The following is a 21,993-nucleotide window of genomic DNA, read 5'->3' as shown; positions in this document are numbered from 1 at the left end:
CTGGAAGAACAGCCTATATACCTGGCTGCATAATATACTGGGAACACCTGTACACCTGGCTGCATTTACTGGGGACACCTGTACACCTGGCTGCATATACTAGGGACACCTAACCCTTACATCTATACACCCTAAACTTACAACTATGCACACGTATATTATATATTTAAGCTGGCCACTAACGGTCCAATTTCTAGCGAAAAATCGTTCGAGCGATCAGAAATTCTGATCGGATTGGTTGTAAATAATCTCCATTGGTGGACACAATCTATTATGAACGAGTGAAAAAAATGTCGCCCGAATGAATTTTCGTCGAATGAAAATTTGGATTTTCTTGGTGGTCGTGATAGATAGGAAGCAAAGATTGGTAAGTTGATGGTGTAGTGAATGATTTTTCGTCCGATCAGAATTTCTGATCGCTCGAACGATTTTTCGCTAGAAATTGGACAGTTAGTGGCCACCTTCACCCTCATTCTATACACCAATCTTCCCTACATTACACGCACACGCACTGCACTGCACACACACACACACACACACACACACGCACTGCACACCCCTGCACTGTACACTTCACTACACCCTGTAGGAACTTCTGACTTTCACTGTCCTTAACATACACTAATCTGCAAGTAGAGTTTTGCAATGTTCTGTTGTCTTCCAACTTTCACCATGCCCAATGGGCACAAATCTGCCAGTTCTTTATAAAAGGATGAACTGGAACCTGTAATGTTGTGGCTGGACAGTGTAATGGTTAAGGGCTCTGCCTCTGACACAGGAGACCAGGGTTCGAATCTCGGCTCTGCCTGTTCAGTAAGCCAACACCTATTCAGTAGGAGACCTTAGACAAGTCTCCCTAACACTGCTACTGCCTATAGAGAGCGCCCTAGTGGCTGCTGCTCTGGCGCTTTGAGTCCACCAGGAGAAAAGCGCAATATTAATGTTATTTGTCTTGTCTGTTACTTAAAATATTCTACATTTTATAAATTGGAACATCTGGCTCAGGCATGAGGGAACAGTCAGTTCCGACACAGATTACAGCTGCCCCACCCATTTAATTGATTAATAATAGCTTCTAGCACAGAGCATAGAATGATATAGGGTGTTTAGGAACACCTGAGATTGGACAGCAATGTGAATGAGCTTTCTGTGTTCAGTTTAACTGAACATTTGGTGTTTCATTATGCAATTCCAGCGGAATGTGCTCATAAAATTGCATAATCTTTTAAAAAGAATCAAATTACAATCTGTTTATAATCTTGCGTACATTTTTATAGAATTATTTTATTTTTTTTTGTCCTTTTCAGCATTAAATTCTAAGTGGATTTGCCGCATTCCCACGTCACGAGTGTTTTTTTACCAAAGACATAGCCCAGCAAAGTTCCTGGGCTCTTCAGTTCCTGGCAGAGCTGTACGCAGTACAATCTCCACCTCTTCCCACCCTTCTGTCTTTTACTGAGAGGGGCAGAGATTGACTGGATAGGAGGCAGAGCTACAGTGCAAAGCTCTGCCTCCCCAGGGCAGCAGATTCTGCGACCTGCAAAGTCGTCTAACTTTTCAGGTCTATTTCTCTGGCATAGAACACTCATTCTGCCGCGAGAATGCGGGGAATCCACTTAGAATTTAATGCTGAAAAAGACTAAATACTTTTAAATTAAAAAAAAAAAAAAAAAGACTTCAGAGTCTCTCTCTTTAAGCCATGTTGTCAAGTTTGCAAAACCTCCACGGTTCTGCGACGACATGACAAGCACTCCTACCAGAAGATCAACGCTGTAGGTCTTCTCTTAAAGGAAACCTAAAGTTAGAGGAATATGGAGGCTGTCATATTCATCCTCTAATAAACCATGCCAGTTGCCTGACTTCTGTGTTGCTCTGCCCTCCAAGTCACTGGCCCAGAATACTGGGGTGCTGCTAAAGTTTTTGTGGCCCCTCCTGAGTGTGTGGGTAAATGAGCATGGCCATGACAGGATTTGGACAGAGCCAACAGTTATGTAACAGTATAACTCAAAGGCAGAGGGCCAGAGCTTCCTCCCAAAACACAGTTGGGCAAAGTGATCCTACATAAAACAAATAATAAAGCAGCACTTTATTATTTTCATCCCATGATGTGGTGGAATGGAAGAATTGCATAATGGGTATGCAGACGATAGATTTTGCAGAAACCGCATGACCAAAAATCGGATTGTCGTGAAGGATTAAGTTCTGATGACCGTTAAAATTCCGTACTAGCAAAATATACCTAATAAAGTGGCTACCTAAATATTGAATTGTTTCTGTCATTGGGTTCCTTTTTATTTTCTATATTAACATATCACTTTGTAATTAGGAGCCCTCAAAATGGCATACTGCAAAAATAACCCAGAAGTATGAAAATCAGCTATTACCATCAAATAATAAATGCAGTAGCCATTACCTCACATAATAAATGCAGAAAACATTGCCCCCACATGGGAAATGCAGCAAACGTTACCCCACATGTGAAATGCAGAAAACATTTATAAAATGCAGAAAACATTTGGACCTATATGAAATTCAGAAAACATTACACCCCTCCCCCATATGAAAGGCAGCAAACATTACCCCATATAAAAAATGCAACAAGCAAGGGTAAAGGTAAAATGAACACCTTCTATATAAGTGCTTGGCTTGAGGACCTGCATTGACCTTCTGTTTCAAGAAGGCAATTTGGTATATAGCAAATGTGTTTTTATCTAATTAGCCATACAGGCTTGATGTCTCAGGACTTGTTAACACTGTGGCTGGATATCCTGCCATGCATTGACATAATTTGTTAGTTGGTGGTACAGTGCACATAAATTCACAAAACAGTTCAATATTATAATGCATTCAAGTAGTAAGAACATTGGATGTTACTTTCTCTGTAACCTATAATGATCCTTTTTTGTGGGAAGACAGTGTGATGTACTGCCCTGCATCATAAATTGTGTAGGAACCATTAATAAGGAGCATTGAAAAAAAAACAAACTTGATCCGTGCTTTCATCACCTGATGTAATTTGCTTACAGCAATGACCCACAGCTCTATTCACTTGAATGAACTGCAGATTACATGTGATTAGACAGACTACTAGCAAAACAAAAACACTGATTTACTTTTATTGTGGCTGCTGATTGTCAGTTTTCAACACTGTTCTCCGTGGAAGTGAATGGCAGTTTAGTGGTATTTATCTATGTGACCCATAATTAACAGCAATACTGGTATTAATGGAAATTGTTGATTCTTCATAAACGCTGTAATCCTTTAAAGAGAACCCGAGGTGGGTTTGAAGAATATTATCTGCATACAGAGGCTGGATCTGCCTATACAGCCCAGCCTCTGTTGCTATCCCAAATCCCCCTAAGGTCCCCCTGCACTCTGCAATCCCTCATAAATCACAGCCACAGCTGCTGACAAACAGCTTGTCAGAGCTGGCTGTGTTTATCTCTATAGTGTCAGTCTGCTGCTCTCCCCGCCTCCTGCAGAACTCCAGTCCCCGCCTGCATCCCTTCCCTCCCTGCTGATTGGAGGGAAGGGACGGGGGCAGGGATCTGAGCTATGCAGGAGGCGGGGGAGCAGCTGAGACTGACACTACAGATGTAAACACAGCCTCACAGCACGGCTGTGATTTATGAGGGATTGCAGAGTGCAGGGGGACCTTAGTGGGGTTTGGGATAGCAACAGAGGCTGGGCTGTATAGGCAGATCCAGCCTTTGTATGCAGATAACATTCTTTAAACACACCTCGGGTTCTCTTTAAAGGGAACCAGAGAGGAACTGTGATAAATAGAATAAGCTTTCATACATACCTGGGGCTTCCTCCAGCCCCATAAGCCCGGATCGCTTCCACGCCGCCATCCTCCACTTCCTGTATCGGCGGTACCGGGTCCTGTCACTTCCGGCGGACGCGGCCAATTGTCCGCATCACAGGGGCTCCCTCCATACCCGTGCGCACAAGGCAGCCTCATGCGTTTGTATATGGAGGGAGCCCCGTGTGATGCGGACAATTGGCCGCGTCTGCCGGCCGACTCGCGGCAATGACGGGTGCCGGTACCTGTGCATCCAAGCAGCAGAGGACGGCGGCGTGGGAGCGATCCGTGCGTATGGGGCTGGAGGAAGCCCCAGGTATGTATGTAAAAGCTCAACCCCAACGTCTCCGGTTCCCTTTAAGCTGACCAGAAAGTCTTTTATTTCTGGAGTCATGGCAATTTTCTATCAATCTGCAGTTCTCTATCATTATAAATTCTTTTAATTGGGTCCACATTGTTTTCTGCATCGGTGACATAGGGATCACATTAGTATTAAAGGGAACCAGATGTGAGAGGGTTATGAATGCTGCCATATTCATTTCCTTTTAAACCAATCCACCATTGTCTGGCTGTCCTACTGATGCTGTGTCTCAGATTACGTTCACGGTGGGGTGTTGTAGTGCAACTTAATGGACGTGTTATGTAAAATATAAAGTTACACTGCAATGATAGCCCTATACAGTGTTCACAATGCATGGCTGGTGCAATTCGCTCTAATAGCGTACGACATTCCAATGCATTGCATGCATGATTTTAGTCTTAGACTCTGGACACGCATGCTGATGAGGTGTTTCTGACAAAAATCTGACAAGATTAGCTGCATGCTTTTTTAGGTGAGATTCAGACACCACTGATGCCAGAATTATCAGCAGGACTGCCAGGCGATTTGTGTTTAAGGCGATATGGCAGCCTCCATATCCCTCTTGCTTCAGGTTCCCTTTAAGGCTGGTTCCTACTGCAAACCTACAGGTATGTCTTCAATGGGATCAGATTGAATCTTTTAGGCCCAGTTCACACTCAGCAGATCAAAAATTGATCTGTGAATCCGTTTTTGATCCCTGACCTTCCACTCTATTAGTGCGCTGTCAATGCGACAGATTTGTTGATCCCTCCCCAAACTTGTGGCCCATTCGGCAGAATGTACCAAACCAAACAAATCTATTTGAATGGAGCAATGTGAAGAGATTCATTGGTTAACATTGGATCCATTCATATCTGTTAAGGTGGCCACTAACTGTCCAATTTCTAGTGAAAAATCATTTGCGCGATCAAATTCTGATCGTATTGGTTGTATATAATCTGTGTTGATGGGCACAATAGGTTACGAACGATTATAAAAATAGTCGTCTAATAGGCTTTTTGTCATACCAAAATTTGGATTTTCTTGTTGGTTGTGATAGAAAGCAAAGATTGGTTCGTTGATGGTGTAGTGAACGATTTTTCTTCTGATCAGAATTATCTGATCGCTTGAACAATTTTTCCCTAGAAATTGGATTGTTAGTGGTCACCTTTAGGATACGTTCTGGTACGGTCTGCTATATGGACAATTTTAACTGCTAATGTGAACAGGGCCTAAAAGTGAACCCAAGGTGAAAATTGAAACTTTTGTATTTATCATCCTCCTCAACATTTTTTTTTTTTTTTTTTTTTTGTATCTCCGGGGTTTTATATTTAAACATTTACAAAGTATGTTGAATGTTTTATTGTCTCTGCTCAATAGCAGTCTATTAAGTGTCCCATAGTTAAAATACATGAACTATTGACCTTATTCTATCTCTCCCCTGCACTCATAAGTTGTATTCTGCCAGTAATACTTCTATGGCTGTGATTTGCTTATCAGTGAGGTTTACTATATTCCCAACAAGGTACAGACTAGAAACAAATGCATATTGGGGAAGCAGGAAAAAAGGGCACCGGAAGCTAGTGGACAAAAAGGGAGCCGCCATTCACTCCCATAATAAATATCGTTTGATGGGCGCCGAACAGGAAAAAAGGGCGCTGTCGATTAACGTTTTAGAACTGCGTTATTTAAAATTTTATCACTTACTGTTTGCAAAATATTATCCACACAATAAAGTGATCACTAAGGAGGGTCTTGGTTAGCACCACCAGGGGGGATTTGGGGTTAGGCACCACCAGGGGGGATTTGGGGTTAGGCACCACCAGGGGAGATTTAGGGTTAGGTACCACCAGAGGAAATTTAGGGTTAGGCACCACCAGGGGGATCTTAGGGTTAGGGATAGATAGAGGGAGGGTTCTGTATGAGAGGGTTAGGTTTAGTTGTAGTAACATTTTAGTAATATTTACTAATGTATGAGGATTTTCATTGTTACAAACCATCTTTACAGATTGTATTACATGAAGAAACTATAAATGAATGTTCTACACAATATTATAATTGCGTTTGTTAAAAACTATAATATATGTATAATCATAATTGTATAAGTTTCACTTTCAAAACAGGGAAGATTATAGTTTTCACAATTTATGATCTCCTACACATTATTTAATGTTTTTTAATTTGTAAAACATTGTAAACGAAATACAACACTATTTTTTTTATAAAATGTTATTGCCACTTATCGTTTACACCCCGTGCCCTTTTTTCCCGACGCCCTTTTTGCATGTACGCGTATATTGGTGCGCTTTCCAATCCTATGCTCCTTTGATGTAAAACAATGGGCCTGCTGCACTTTTTTTGGGTCTTCTACAAAACCTCATACATAAATATAAAACAAGCTATAAAAGTGTGCTTCCTCATAAAGACAGTCCAATGCTATTGTACTGTCTGTAAATTGGGAAAAAAAAAAAAAAAAAAAAAAAAAAAAAAGCTCTGTTGGTTTTGTCAGGCGTTCCTGTCTGCAAATCCTTCAACAAAATGGCTCGAGCAGCCCAGCTTGTCCTCAGAGAAAAAAAAAATATAAACAAAAACTGCTGATCCCAATCATTGCAGTGATTGGGATCAGCGATGTCCTTTGCCAAAAATGTGTGCAGCAGTGCGATAGTGCATCGCACCCGCTGCACAGCACGTATAGTCTGAACGTCAGGAGTGTTGTCTATGCACTTCTGATGTTCTTGCTGATCGCATACCATACGCGCTGCTGAAATGTGCACGGCAGTACGTATAGGGTGAGTCAGGCCTTATGCTGTGATAAAAATCGCCACCACCGTGGCCAGATGAACACACAGGCCCATATGCAATTCACTTTTTCATCTGCGTTTTCTCAATAAAATGCATTTTAACTCACCAGCAAGCATAAAAATACTTACAATAGTTTTGATAGAACTTTTCCACTTAGTTATTGGTGCATTTTCAATTGCAAAGTGCTGAAAAATTAAAAAACTAATTAATTCAAACTAAACAGAACATGAAATATTATCTCCAAGGAGAAAAAGTTAATTGCATATGGGCCACGGTGTCAGTCAAAAGTTTATCACCTAGCATTTGCTTTTAACCCATAGTATATGGTTCACTCACCAAACTCCACTGTAATTAACTCTCCTCCATAACACACTAAGGCCTTGTTCACATTTTAAATCACCAGCGCTATTGCAAGTGCTGAGCGATTTAGTGAGCGATTTTCAAAGCGCTTTTCTAAACCCTTTCGGAGCGCTTTTTCTCGTGTTTTTTTTTTTTTTTTTTGACTGACCTCAGGAAGTGAACTCTTTGACCTGGAAATAATACAATGCATTCATTAAAAGCGATCAGGAAATCGCTTTTTCAAGCGCTTAGTGATTTCTCTCTTTTCTATTGAATTGCAAACGCTCTGAAAATGATGCAGGAGTCGCATTTACGATTAGATAGAAAGCTCATCGCTTATGTGAGAACACTCACATAAGCAAACATTACACAAGCACTTTTAACCACTTGCCGACCAGGGGTGATTTGCCTGATCTGTGCTGCGTGGGCTCTCCAGCCCGCAGCACAGATCAGTATTATGCCAGGGCGATCAGACTTCCCCACCCCCCCCCTTTTTCCCCACTAGGGGGATGTCCTGCCGGGGGGGTCTGATCGCCGCCGGCCATCTGCGTTTTGCGGGGGGGGGAGCTCCTCAAAGCCCCCCTCCGCAGCCATTTCTGCCCTCTGCCTCCTTACCTCCTTCCCTCCCTCTCTCCGTATTGCGCAGGACGGAGTTCCGTCCTGCGCATTGAAGGATAGGCTTCCGCCTATCAGATGCCGGCGATCCCCCGGCCAATCAGAGGCCGGGGATCGCCGATCTGCCCTACGGCGCTGCTGCGCAGCAGCGTCGTATGATGTAAACAGCGGGGATTTCTTCCCCGTGTGTTTACATTTTGCCGGCGAGCCGCGATCGGCGGCTCTCCGGCTGTTCACGGAGACACCCTCCGTGAGCTGACATGGAAATGGTAACCTGCAGATGATCAGTTTACGCCAATCGGCGTTAGCTGGTCGTCAAGAGGTTAAGGCGATTTTTTTTTTTTATTTTTTTTTTCCCCATAGTGTAAAACCATCGATATTTTAAAAAGTAGTACTACTTACAAACAAGTGTGCATATCAAAGGGAGGACGTCTCCATCGTAGTGTACTGCTGATCACTTCCTGCTCATGAGCCAGGCATACATACACCACCTTTACCTCATTATGTCGCTTCATCTTGGGTACACTTTAAAGAAAAGTTGGCTATGAAGTTCCAATCCCTCCTATATAATTTTTACACTTTTCAGCGTTTCGTAAAGGAAACTTTGATCCAGTCTAGATGCATGAATACATCTGACACTCATGGTAGTTCATCAGTGCTCACAGTGCTGTCAGCAGGCAGGTCTATAAGGGAAACCAATCCCGACCCAAACATCGGATGCTGTTTATTAATCACCAGCTTCTGATTTACATAAATGCTTTACAGTATTACTGTGCCTCTCCGTAAATGTCAGACCTCTGCAGTTTCCTGGATAAAAGGCACAGAAACTTTGCATTCCTAGATAATGCGTTTATTCACCGGGCGTGCCCCAGTTTCTGTTTACTTTCTCTTAGAGATACGAGGTAGTTTTGCTCAGCAAATGACATCTCTCAGCTTTATTCTTTGCACCCATCCGTAAGATATGAAAGCTGTATGTTTCTTCATTTCCTTCAGCTGCGCAACATTTATTATCCTGAGGGCCTTTGGCACAGGGATATGATCTGAATTTGACATGTTCACAAGATGATAAACTAATATCTGCTTGTTGTTTTTGGCACAGGTTATAGCCAAAGCGTTATCAACTTCTTTTCCCCCATTGCTACATAATATTGCCCTGTCCAGTCATAACAGGGGTGTTTATGTATTGAGCTGAGTGATTGTGTCACATGTTTGCATGCGTGTGTTCCGAATGGTTATCCTGCCTCTTTTTCTCACTATTTTAATTTTTTTTTACTTCACCTACAGATATAGGGTATTATACAAAATAATCCTCTGTATCATGCATTATAATGTAGCCTAGGGGCTTAGTAGATGCTTTAACCCACCAAATCTTTCAAAAAAAAAAAAAAACAGATTACCATCAACAATGTGCAAAAACTGCTATCTTGCCTAGGGCCCAATTCCATCTGAATACTTTTCTGGCTGTGGTACCTCTCTCTCTCCTATCCTCACTCAACACACCCTAACCTACTAATGCAAGCCTAGGCCCTCCCCTCCTCCGTCACCAAAATACTGAATAAATCACTAGAAAGAAGACCATTGGTGGCCACCTTTAGTTTAGCCTGCTATAGTAACTTTATGTATGTCTCCCCCCCCCCCCCCCCCCTTCGCAGGCCACACATAATTTGACTTGCTGTTAGGCCCGGTTCACATTAGTGTTTTTACCGGTGCGTAACCGGAACGTATACTGTACAAACGGAACGGATGTAAATGGATCCAATGTTAACCTATGGATCCATTCACATGCGTCGGTTGGTACGGATACGTTCCGGTCGCCGGACCGAAAAATTGCTGCAGGCCCTAACAAATCCGGACAAAAATGCAGTAGCATTGGGGGCAATGGAAAACTGAATTTTTCTTCACCCTAGTGAAGAAACGGACCGTTCCACTGGGGATGGGGGCATGGGCCGACGCGAATCTAGCGACAGGAGGGTGAGGGGAGGGTGCAGCAGCCGGGCAGGTGGTTGAGGGAGGGTTTATCTTATCCTTACCTTATCTTCTGCAGCAGCCAGCGGTAGAGGCTTCCGTCGTCTTCCGCGTAAGACTAGTCACATGACACGCTGTGTAATCACACAAGATGAGGGAGCGGTAGAGGAAGCCTCTGCTGCACAAGATAGGTATGTATTTGCTGAATGAAAGGATCCGATCAATCATTGATCAGATCAGTTTTCATATGTGAACCGAGCCACGGACTGAGCCATCCGGATCCAGTGAAGCGTAGACCGGATCCACTCACAATGATCCTTTTAGCTCTTTTTGCAGATGTGAATCGGGCCTTAAACATCTCATTACCTTCCAGCAGTAGAAAAGTGATAGTTACAGAATTATTGGTTTTATTTAATACAATCAATTTTTTTTTTTTTTTTTTTTTTTTTTTTACATGCATGAGGATAGAGGTCCATTTAAAAAAAAAAAGTATGCTACGCTCAGTGTTCCATATAACAGCAGCAACGCAATGGGAAAACTGTGCTGCACATTATCCCGCGCGTTGTTGCATACAGTGAAGCATACAGGCAATGAAAATATGCTTCATTGCCACTAACATGCATTTTGTGGTATTGTTTGGCATGCAGTTTGTTACCATGCCACACAGCGTTAAACCGTAATGCATCCGCTACACTGTGAACATCGTGCGGCAAGCCGAATTACAAATCGCCCATTGTGCCGCAACGCACCAGTAGAATTAAGGACAATGAGATGCAAATAATTCTGAGTTGATGCAGCATTATGCATATTTTGTATTTAAATGTATGCATCTTGAAAATGAACCAATCAAGTCCTGCTGAGGTAGAATTTGATTGGTCCATTTTCAAGCAGCAAACAAATTTGCTTACAAAATTTGCATAACTCTGCATCAATTCGAAATAATTTGCATGACACTGACCATCCCTACGTATGGTGCTCATACATGGTACAATTTTTTTTTTTTCATCCAATCTTGCCTACCATTTCCATGTAATATAAGGGAACTGTCTAAATTATCCTTTCAGTATATTCACTTAATTTACCCTTCTACTACATAGAAATGGTTAGATTGGATGACATTTTTTTGACCCATGTATGGGCACCTTTAGAATATCTGTAGTGCCTAGTGTTTTGGAGCAAATTGTGCTTCCGAATATTATTCCTAGCAAGTGGCTGAATATTCTCTGCTCAGCAGAGTGTAGATATTGAACTGAACACCCTAATGCATTAATTCAGTTTGCATTCATTCACAACTGTTAACCATGCATTGCACGTCTGTTTTTGCAAACACACATTTCCGATGCATGCTACATGCATCTGTATGTATTAAAATGTGTATGTTCTCTGTGGTGACATAAGTTGCATGGTACATTGAAAATACCAATAATTTTTGTTTAGTCCACATGTACCACTGCATTAGATGTGAACCAGCCGCTGATGAGAAATTGCAGATACTCACACAGTGAGTGAATGGAGCCTCAGGGTTGGCTCAAGCATTATGCATTTCTCTACATTCCAGAGATGTACATATCACTCACAGTGCTAATTTAATTTATATATAGCTGAACTTGCTCTTCTTCTACATACTAGCTGTGCTATTAATAGAATAGGAAATCAAACGTGCAGTTTATCTAATGTCTGCTAATGTCCAGCGCTGCGTAATATGTTGGCGCTTTATAAATACAATAAATCTACACAGCTGAAAAATGATCATGGAACAAAGGGGTGGTGTGTGTGGTTTGTGTTTTTTTTTTTTTTTTTTTTTTTCTCTCTCCACATTTGCGGGGAGGGGGGGAAGTCATTGCATCTTCCTTTGACTTGTGATCGCCCGCCGATGGGAATCGCTTTCCCGCCGCGATATAGCGGACTCTGTGTCCTCCTTCGACCCCAGTGTCCTCCTTTGCTCTGTCCAGAGTACCGTAAGCAGCAGCGTGTCTTTTACCTATTCTGGGCAATCAGCAGCAGGTGAAAGATGCGATCGGCTTCCGATTAACTCTGTATGGGGGAGCAGAGGACACGTGGATGCAGAGGAACAAAAATGTGCACACGAACAAAAACGATGACATGGGGACAAACGAGGACAACAGAGAACATGACTGTGACAATAGAGGACACTGAAGGACACAAAGTAGCATTGAGGTGGACATGAGGGACAGAGGGGAACACAGGAAGTAAAAGGGGTACAAGGGGGGCACAATTGGGGGGAGAACATCCACAAAGCGCCCCTGCTGTAGGTGCACCAGATTAAGTGTATTTTTTATTTATTTATTTTTTTCTCCCTGGTTTGTCCTCTAAACCTAGGTATGTTTTAAGGTGGCCACACTTGATAAAATTAAAATTATTTGATTTTACAACAATGCAATAAACTATCGGACTTCCTGAAAAATAGTTTTTTTTTTGGTTTTTTGGTTCTGATCGCATTTCTTATTTTTATTTGATACGTTAATCGGGAGTGGTAGATTTTTCTGTAAGTTACAAAGATTTCGTCATTGAGGTAAGCTACCTCATTTCCCTTCCCCCTTATTGTGCATAGTACACCCCCGTATATATCCTGTCTGAGGGGTGGTGAAAGAACACACATGGTTCCCACCACGATGGACACCTGTCCCCTTTTTCTTGGAGAGGGACCACCAGGGCCGGCGCTACCATAGAGGCAAAGAGGGCCCCAGAGCCTGCAAGGGCCCCAAAGGTTACCCCATCTTAACTGTTGCTGCCGGGAGCCTCTGTAGAATCTGTGGCAGAGTAGGGGCCTCTGTACTGGTGGGCAGGTGAAACGATAGACTACCAAAGACTCTGTAGGGAGCACAGTGATGTTGGGAGGTGGCTGGGAGGGAGGGTCAGCAGCTGGCTCAGGGGCCCAGGAGTGAAATTTGGTTGCAACAAAGGGCCACTAATGCTGCTTTTTGGTCAAGGTGCCTGTTGGGGGGGGGGGGGGGGGGGGGGGGGGTTAATTTTGCTCTGGGGCTCCATTGTTACTAGAACCGGCCCTGGGGGACCACATCCCGGTCCATTCACAACCACCCCGAGTGGAGTCGGGTTTATGGTCTCCACCTGCTTCCTGTGGGCGGTTGCCCCTGCAACCCTTTGTGAGTAGCACTTCTCTTATTACTTCAGTAACTGACATATTGCACTACTGGGCTCCCGTCTTTTGTCTCCTGTACCTTTTTTTTTTTTTTTTTTTTTTTTTTTTTTTTTTTATACAGGGTGTCAAGAAACCCCCACTACATTACACTTCCTGGTTAGTTTGCAATCGTCCTGCAGTGTGCACCCTCCCTCTACCAAGGCCTAACCCTAAGACCCCCACCTGGTGCTTACCCTTAAACACTTCCCCACCCACCTTAATACTCCCATGCCTAACCTTAACCCCCCGCCTAACCTAAGCCCCCTAAACTACTTTGCTGACGCAATAGGTGATGGCCACCCACTATTTATCAGACAGCAAAATTGATGTTTATTGCCGCTAATCAAGGTTTTAGTATTGCGCATACGGCTGTGCCATTTTTAGCAGCACTCATCCTGCGCCATTTTTACCTGATTTACCCAAACTCGTTTCATACATATGGCCTGATGGGGATCAGGATTCGATCCCTTGGGCAACATCCGTGGGCCATGACTGTCCAATGGCGAAGTTGGCCTGTAGGCCAATGACTAGTTCTGTTGCAATGCTGGGGAGGGTAAATGGAGTTGCGCAGATGTGGTGGCGGGATGAGCAGCAAGAGCAAAGCTATTGGCTGCCGCTCAGCCAAGTTGATTCACCAGGCAGCGGTTGGGGTCTGCTGTTAGTTTTTCTGCCGCCTTAGCTGACTTCAATGTAGTGTGTGTACAGGCCTTTAGTATCCATGTGCCTAAATATACAAGAATTATATAGTCCAGAGCCTCCAGGTAAAAGAGTTAAGTAGCAAAGTGCCTACATTTACAGCAGTATTTGGTAGCCCTGTGAATCTTTTACACCTTTTACAAACTTCTTTGAATTCTAAATCAAAAGGTCCATAGAAGGTCTGCACACTGCAGGTTGGGAACCGTGTTTTTATTATTTCATCACAGATAAAGCCACCATCTGACCGTTCTTGCCAATGATCGTTTTAGGGCCACACAGAGTCCCTTTTGTCAAGGCACAGGACAGATCATACTATGCCTTACAAAAGAGACCCTGTTTGGCTCTGAATCGAACTTTGGGGATAACTGAACAGATGGGCCCATATGCAATTCACTTTTTCACCCAAGTTTTATCCTTGGTGATAATTTTTTAACTTCTCTTTAAAATAACTTTTCAGCATTTCACAGTTGAAAAAGTACTAGAAGTAATAAAAGTTAAAAGTACAGCACTATCAAAATTATTTTGTGCATTTTCTTGCTTGCTGGGGGTTTAAAAGACATTTTATTGACAAGGTATGAAAATATCAAGTTGGAGAAATCTCGGGAGAAAAATTTAATTGCATATGGCCCCTGGTGTCTGTGATGGAACAATGAAAGCACGGTTTCTAACCTCCAGTGTGCGGAGTATTGCTACTCCTCGTCCAGCACCTGTATGCATACTGCTTTAAGGTGTGTGCGATCCTTGGATTTGTCTCTATTCTAAATAGCTTTCATGTGGTCATTGAAATGGATGCCGGAGCTAAATTTAGTTACAGTAGCAGAGATGTAGTGCATGTGTTTTCTTTCTACCTGAACTACGAGTTAGGAGACGGTATGTCTGATGTTAGAAGCCAGAGTGAAATGTGAGCATGGTGTCCACCCAGGAACATATACGGGTGAGAAACCGCTCTGTCCTGAAGGCTCCAGCTATTCTTAGCTACAACTGTAATGTAATGAGAAATAAAGGGGCGATATACGCGAGTCAGATAAAAAAAAATGCTGGAAATCTGAGCGCCGTCATAGGCCTTAATGTGAATCGCAGCTATAGCTGCCGTCAGTACTTTGGGGGCTGTCAAAAGATGGACCCCCAAATTACAAAAAAGAGTATTTCAGCTTACCCCTGGCTCAATAGTGGCCTGGAGGGGGAATGGTAATTAAAGCCGCCAAGACTTTTGCAGTAGCAGGGTGAGCAGTTTTCCGGCTTTACCCTGCACCTAATTTCCTGGTGCCTTAATTACATATTTACATGCTTCCACTTTGGCTACAACTTTCTCCAGAGACATGAAGGAGAATCTTGCTGTCCTCATCAGAATGGATAGCTAATAAGCCTTGTGCTATGTGGCTACTTGACACATCTACCGTATATGGGGACACTAATGAAAAGAGCTCACAGCCTCATATCCTGCTGCCTATCACTGTGTACTTTTCATTGTAAATCCCTGTACTTTCACCTTTGCACGGTACTGTAGAATGTGCTAGCGCTTTAGATAAGATAACCCTATCTCTCGCTATATAATCTATTATGAAAGGAAAAACCAATAATTTCTATCACTTGTCAGCTTTGAAAACCAAAAGCATCTTGGACCAGTTCTTATGAAAGAAATTCTTTCCAGGTCTGTAAATAGGTTTTAGATTTATTAGCTTTATGGGGGGTCGTATTGTACAAGGCTGTAAAAGGATGGCCAATACACTTAAACCCTATCTAAACTCTACCAATAATGTTCCTTCACAATCTGCTGATCTGCTAGTAATTGCTGCTATAGAGCAAATGAAGGGCCTTTTCAGCATGTTTTAGTTATCTGCCACTCCAGCCAGTGCACTTCCCCCTAGTCTGTTGATATGCTCTACAAAAGCTTCATGCTTTCTGGGAGGCAAGGGCGTTGCTAGACTCCTAAGAGATCAGGGGCACTTTTGGGCACTCCAGCTGAAAAATGGGTGTAGCCACACTCCATAATGTGGGTGTGTTCATTGGTGGAGCCAAATTTACATGCAATTAACAGTGGTCTAAGTATGCTTGCCCAGCAAAGTGCTGGGTGAAACCCCCTCTATGAATGCCTAGGCAGAGTTGCCTGGCTCCTGTGCTGGCTAGTCTGGCTTTCTTCTGGGCGGGCTGACAATCCCCCATATCATTCCCTGACCTTCTAGTGGACCCCTCCCATGCTCCCACGGGCCTCTCATTGAGGCACCACAGCTCCCAGCATTCCTCCAAAGAACCACGTTTCTTTGCAAGCCCCCCATAAAAGCATCACAGCGCCTAACATGCCCACATTGAAGCACCAACATACCCCTGTTTGATGCTCCACAGCTCCCAGTATGCCCACATAGAGCCACTTCAGCACCCAGCATACCCTCGACTGGTGCACCACAGCTCCCAGTATGCCCACCATTGAGGCACCACAGCTGACTCTGCCTGGGGGACATCCATGGCACCCCAGAATAGATCTGGGGCATGGGCCCCTGATCTTTGGGGCTAGCAATGCCCCTGCTGGGAGGGTCTTGGAGATAATGGGAATGCCATGAGGTGGCGGAACAGACAGGCTGTATATATAAGTAGCAGTCCCCACTTTGTGGCATTCAGGACATAGAATGCTCTACCAAGGCTCATCGGCAGGCTGGCTGTCAGTCAGCTAGGCAGAAGGTGTTGCTGAAGTCAGAACTGCTCAGTTAAGCCAATAATTCCGCATAGAAGTGTGTTGAGCTACCCATGACTCCTTCCTAATAACGCCTATTAGGCCCATGCAACCTCTTTCACACTCTCACATTGGCACAGTGGATAGGGCAAGCCAACATTGGCAGGTGAGGAGTGATCTAGTCAGGAAGGAAGATGGGGGTAAGAGAAGAGGGTGCAAGGCACATAAGTTGAGGCTAACACAGTCCTGAATTGCTGAAAAAAAGTTTTGCTGACCAGTTTAGCACTGCCAAGAAAATGGAGCTGAACATGGGTTGGTTACAGTCCACAAACGTAAGGTCATCTGTTCGGTGGACCAATAGTTGTCAGATCTGGGGACCTCTTCCTAGGCATGTTCCACCCCAGGCATATGCAAAAAAAACCCTGCTCTAATTGTGCTGTAGCCATTTAATCCTACCATACCCATAAATGGAGAATTACTACAGGCCGATGCCAAATCTGACAAACCTCCATCCCTATGCTCAGTCATAGGGGTTTTTTTCCACTTACCAAAAGCCTCAAATGCTTCTCCACACTGTAGTAAATCACACAGGAAATGGTCGCCCTATGGCAGCCCTGAGCTAATCGTGCTGCTCAACTCTATTAACCTAAGTCGGTGCTGGTCTAGCTTTTCTTTGTAATATTTTTTAAAAGGAGACAATACGCATTTCCAAATCTTAGAGGCGGTTTGAATTGCACTTCTTTGCAACCATGGCAACCCGACTCTGGCCAGATTAATCCGAAATGGCCTTTTTTCTTCAGTGTAGCCGTTTTCTTGATGTACCTTCAGTGTGCTGTATATTTCATGGTTTTAAATAGCATAACTTGTTGAATAATTTTGAATAAATATTTATCAGTCCCATGAAAGATAATGACACTATATAAATCAATATTAAAAATATAATCCTTTTGAATACATTATTAACTTGGGAAAATTTTTGTTTGTTCTTTTTGTTTTGGTTTTTTTTTTTTTTTGTGTTGCTCTTTCTAAAGGTGGCCACTAATGGCCCAATTTCTAGCAAAAAATCATTTGAGCGATCAGAAATTCTGATCGGAAGAAAAATTGTTCACTACACCATCAACGAACCAATCTTTGCTTCCTATCTATCACAACCAATCAAGAAAATCCAAATTTTGGTTTGACAAAAAATTCAATCGGACAACTATCTTTATAATCGTTCATAATTGATTGTGCCCATCAAAATCAAATGATATTTTCAACCAATCCAATCAGATTTTCTAATCGCTCGAACGACTTTTCACTAGAAATTGGACCATTAGTGGCCACCTTAAGAATGCTTAAGGGCATATTCACAGTGCGACATTGCGTTTTAATGCGACGTTAACGCTGCAACGTGTCTGCGTTTAGAGGTAAAGCATTGTAAGCAGTGTTACCACAACGCAACATTTTTCAACGCGACGATAACGTCGCACTGTGAACGGGCCATAGGATTAGCATTGCAGTGCGGTAAGCTGCGTTATAAGACTTTATAACGCAGCTCCGCAACGTGGCACTGTGAATGCGACCTAAAGCAAACTGTTCAAATATTACTATGAACAGATAGAATGGTTTGATTTGGGGGAGGGAGTTTTCAGGGAATGATCTAATGATGAAGTAAAAATTTTTTGGGTTAAACGTACTCACTCACTCACGGATAAGCTAAACTTTCCCCGGAGCTGAGTGGTTTAATCGCTGATGAATACAGCTGCACTATCAGCATTGGCTTTGCTTGCATGACTGGATGGCGTCTGTTAGGCTAATACACAAGCACCTGCAATTGATTTTGTGATATGAGTGACTGGCACAGACTGTCTCTGATGGGATGCCTTGTGTAATCCAATTATTTGCTTACTACTAAGACTATCAGATGTCATGGGTTAATTTATAAATATCCGGATCTCTAGTTAACAACAATTTTTTTTTTTTTTTTTTTTTTTTTTTTATATGGGATCAGCTTCAAGTATTTGACAGCATAAAAGATTTTTATAAGACTTATTTTTTTAATTGATTTTTTTTTTTCCCAGTGTACATAGTGCTTTCTAGTCGCTGTACAGCACTAGGGCCAAGGCAATAGCCATAGCATTTGCTGTGGGACCCAGGAAAAGTCATTAGCCCAGTTTGTTCCCAATGATCCCCCCCACTCGTACATACATGAAGCAGTGTCGGATACAAAGTCTGCATGGAAGCTGTGCTAATACTTCTGTTTGTTTGGGTTTTGTTTTTTTTTCCAGCAGGAAGTGACCTCACTGGTCACAAGATCTTGCAGGAGTGGATTTGGGAGACTCACTGACCAGCACAGGCTCTGTCTGGGAGGGACAATTTGTCATATCTGCCTTCATACACATCAGAGAATACTATTAGTCAAATATGCCTATGGTTGGAGGCCCTGTCAAATGTTATGGGTGACATAACTAGTAGTTTTGCCTATATACTGTACGGTTTTTCAACAAAAGATATATGCATGATTTAACTGAATCATAATGGTGTGATGTAACATTAAGTCAGGGACTCGAGGTTCACACTTCTGTTTTTGTGTGCATGTTCTGCACAGAAAACTTTTTAAACTGAGAACCCATGTTAATCAATGGGCTAGTTCACACTAGGGTTTGGAACCCACTAGAGTTTTTTTTTAGCATCTAGGGAGCGCTTTCAATCTCTAGCGATTTCCCTAAACGCTCTGCCAATGTAAATGGATGGGACAGATTCCACTACAGCAATTGATTAAGCAAATCGCAATCGCAGGACATGAAGCATATTGGGAGCGTTTCCATTCTAATACATTTTATAGGAGCAGGGAAATCGCTCCCAAAATCGCTAGCAAAACGCTATCACAAATCACTAGCAATTGCGATAGCGTTTTGCGCTTTCTAGTGTGTTCCAGGCCTTGAATGCATTTGTCTGCAGACACATACTTTCTGCAGCATAATTGTGTAAACTGTGCATTTTCTCTATCATTTTCCATTAGTTGATGTGAAAAACGTACATGTTTTCTGCATTCAAACGCACGTGATGTGCAGTAAAACACACCCAGAAAACTGACAGACAAGTGTCACCCCTGCCTGAATGTTTTTACCTCAGAAATTAAGGATGCTAAATTGTTATGTTTAATGATAAGAGTAACAGACAACTACCATACAAATTTGAATGATATAAAAAACCTTTAAACATATAAGACGGACATTATGCCAAGAGTGTAACGCACTGTAAATTACTTACTTTTTTTCCAGGCTTTGGACTAGGCCATCTCCTCATGGGAGATTCTTATTTAATTTATTCTTTACAAAAGAACTCGCTGGCATGCATATATACAAAGACGAGGGGCAGTACAGTGGCATAGTGAATAGCACTGGACAGGACTGGACTGGAAATGTACAGATTTATGTGTGAACACATGCATAGAAATCCATACAAAACAGATTCAAACTGACAGGACTGGACACCTTTTTTATGTTGAACCAAGCCTCAAGTTCGTTATTCTTGCAATGCTGTACAGTTTTCTTTTGTTCAGTTTCATAATAGAATGCTTGACTTCTCTGTTGCAGAAACAGCTAAAAGATGAAGCAAAGAAGGCCATCAACCAGCTCCAGCTTCGTACCATCAAGCAAGGAGACAAGGTAATACTACTTAGCATGCATGTTGACTATTGTCACTAAGTAATGTCTCTCGGGTATCCGCTGGGTTTGGGTGGATGTTACAGGGAAAATGCGTAAAGTACTCCCAACTGTCTATTTTGAAAAGACAGCCTTTTTAGAATCCAATGCCTCACTCCTTTGGCTACATTTACAGTGGTGCATTGCCGTGCAGCGCAACATCCTCTTTGTAACATGGCGCTCCGCACTGTAATGCACCACCTATGTGACGTTCACAGTGCGGCAGGTGTGGTGTAACTGCATGCAGCATCCTAACATGTAGTTAGTTACAGCAAAAAGCAAGCGTCAACAGTAAGGCTACTTAACTACATGTTGCATTTTCCGCTTTGCCTAGCGAATTGCAATCCCATTTGATCTTGTGTCCCCTTCCATGCTTTGCAATTCGCCTCGGAAAATGCAACGCAAAGTTGCAGGTGACAATATATTAACACATTTCGATTTCCGTTCATTGTAGTGAATGGAATCGCAAGCGCAGTGCTAAAAATTGCATTGGAACGGAAGTGTCATGCCTTTGTTTTCAGATACGATATTTATGGGGAAGCCAATTAACTTATCTGTATGTTTTTGGGATGTGGGAGGAAACTGGAGTGCCCGGAGGAAACCCACATAGTCACGGGAAGAATATACAAACTCCTTGCAGATGTTGACCTGGGTGGGATTTGTACTGGGGACCCAGCTCTGCAGGGCGAGAGCGCTAACCACTACACCACTGTGCTGCCCAAATTCAAAAGGACCATTGCTAGTTATCTTCCAGAAATCCTTTGGGACAAGTTCACAATGGCTGAGCTCCCTGTGACAGGAGTAATGGAATAGATTGGGACAGCAGCATCACACATTATGCTCATGTTGTGTCACATACAATGAGGCCTACAGTCATTGAAAAGTATGCTTCACTTTTACTGTTAATGTGCGTGTTTAACCCTCCTGGCGGTTTGCAAAAAAATCGCCAGGGGGCAGCAAATCTTTTTTTTTTTTTTAAATTTTTTTTTTTTTTTTTCATGTAGCGAGACAAAGTCTCGCTACATGATAGCCGCTGCTCAGCGGCATCCCCCCAGCCCCTCCGATCGCCGCCGGCGATCGGAGATCCGGAGATCCCGTTCAAAGAACGGGATCTCCTGGAGGGCTTCCCCCGTCGCCATGGCGACGGGCGGGATGACGTCACCGACGTCATCGACGTCGTGACGTCAGAGGGGACTCCGATCTGCCCCATAGCGCTGCCTGGCACTGATTGGCCAGGCAGCGCACGGGGTCTGGGGGGGGGGGGGGGCGGCCGCGGCGAGAGGAATTGCGGCGGATCGGCGGGTAGCGGCGGCGATCGGGCACTGCACGCAGCTAGCAAAGTGCTAGCTGCGTGCAGCAAAAAAAAAATTATGCAAATCGGCCCAGCGGGGCCTGAGCGGTGCCTTCCGGCGGCATAGCCCGAACTCAGTTCGGGCTTACCGCCAGGAAGGTTAATGGTGATGACCGGTTATACCGCAACGTATCCGCCACACTGTGAATGTCATATGGGTTCTGCTTTGCAGTTCGTTAGGCCGTGCTACAAAGTGGCCGTTACACCTCGCCGCAACGCACTACTGTGAACTTGGCCTTAGTCAAATTCCACTGTGGTGACAACAGATCAACACGCTTATGCGTCTTTCCAAATCACAATATGGAAGGCTTTCCAGGTAAAGCACAATAAAATGTCCTGGAAATGCAGATATGCTATTCAAATACAAACCTTTGTAATCCTGCAAATTGGACCTCCAGTTGGGGACTTGGTCAGATGTGGCGAGTATCTGATGCAGCTAAATGTAGCTTACTCGGGGTGTATTACCTCCCAATCTGTCATGCATGCACACTTTGTGCAGCATGGAACTCTGCTAGTCAAATGCACTTCCTGCAAACTTTTATTGGAGCAATTTCAAACTACAT

At 43.3% G+C, this 21,993-nt stretch overlaps 1 protein-coding gene across 2 annotated transcripts in view; it reads left to right on the top strand.

Moving 5' to 3' along the window:
- The window catches only part of RNF128 (ring finger protein 128), a 275,011-nt gene that overhangs the window by 211,706 nt on the left and 41,312 nt on the right, over positions 1 to 21,993 (top strand). For both annotated transcript variants that reach the window (XM_068251050.1, XM_068251049.1), the window contains exon 3: positions 19,972 to 20,043. In XM_068251050.1, the coding sequence (XP_068107151.1) occupies positions 19,972 to 20,043 (72 nt within the window). The remainder of the gene's footprint in view (positions 1 to 19,971; positions 20,044 to 21,993) is intronic.

The sequence above is a fragment of the Hyperolius riggenbachi genome, chromosome 8, assembly GCF_040937935.1.
Source record: "Hyperolius riggenbachi isolate aHypRig1 chromosome 8, aHypRig1.pri, whole genome shotgun sequence".
Lineage (NCBI taxonomy): Eukaryota > Metazoa > Chordata > Amphibia > Anura > Hyperoliidae > Hyperolius > Hyperolius riggenbachi.
Note: the sequence above shows the minus strand (reverse complement) of the source record. Positions and strands in the feature narration are given on the sequence as shown.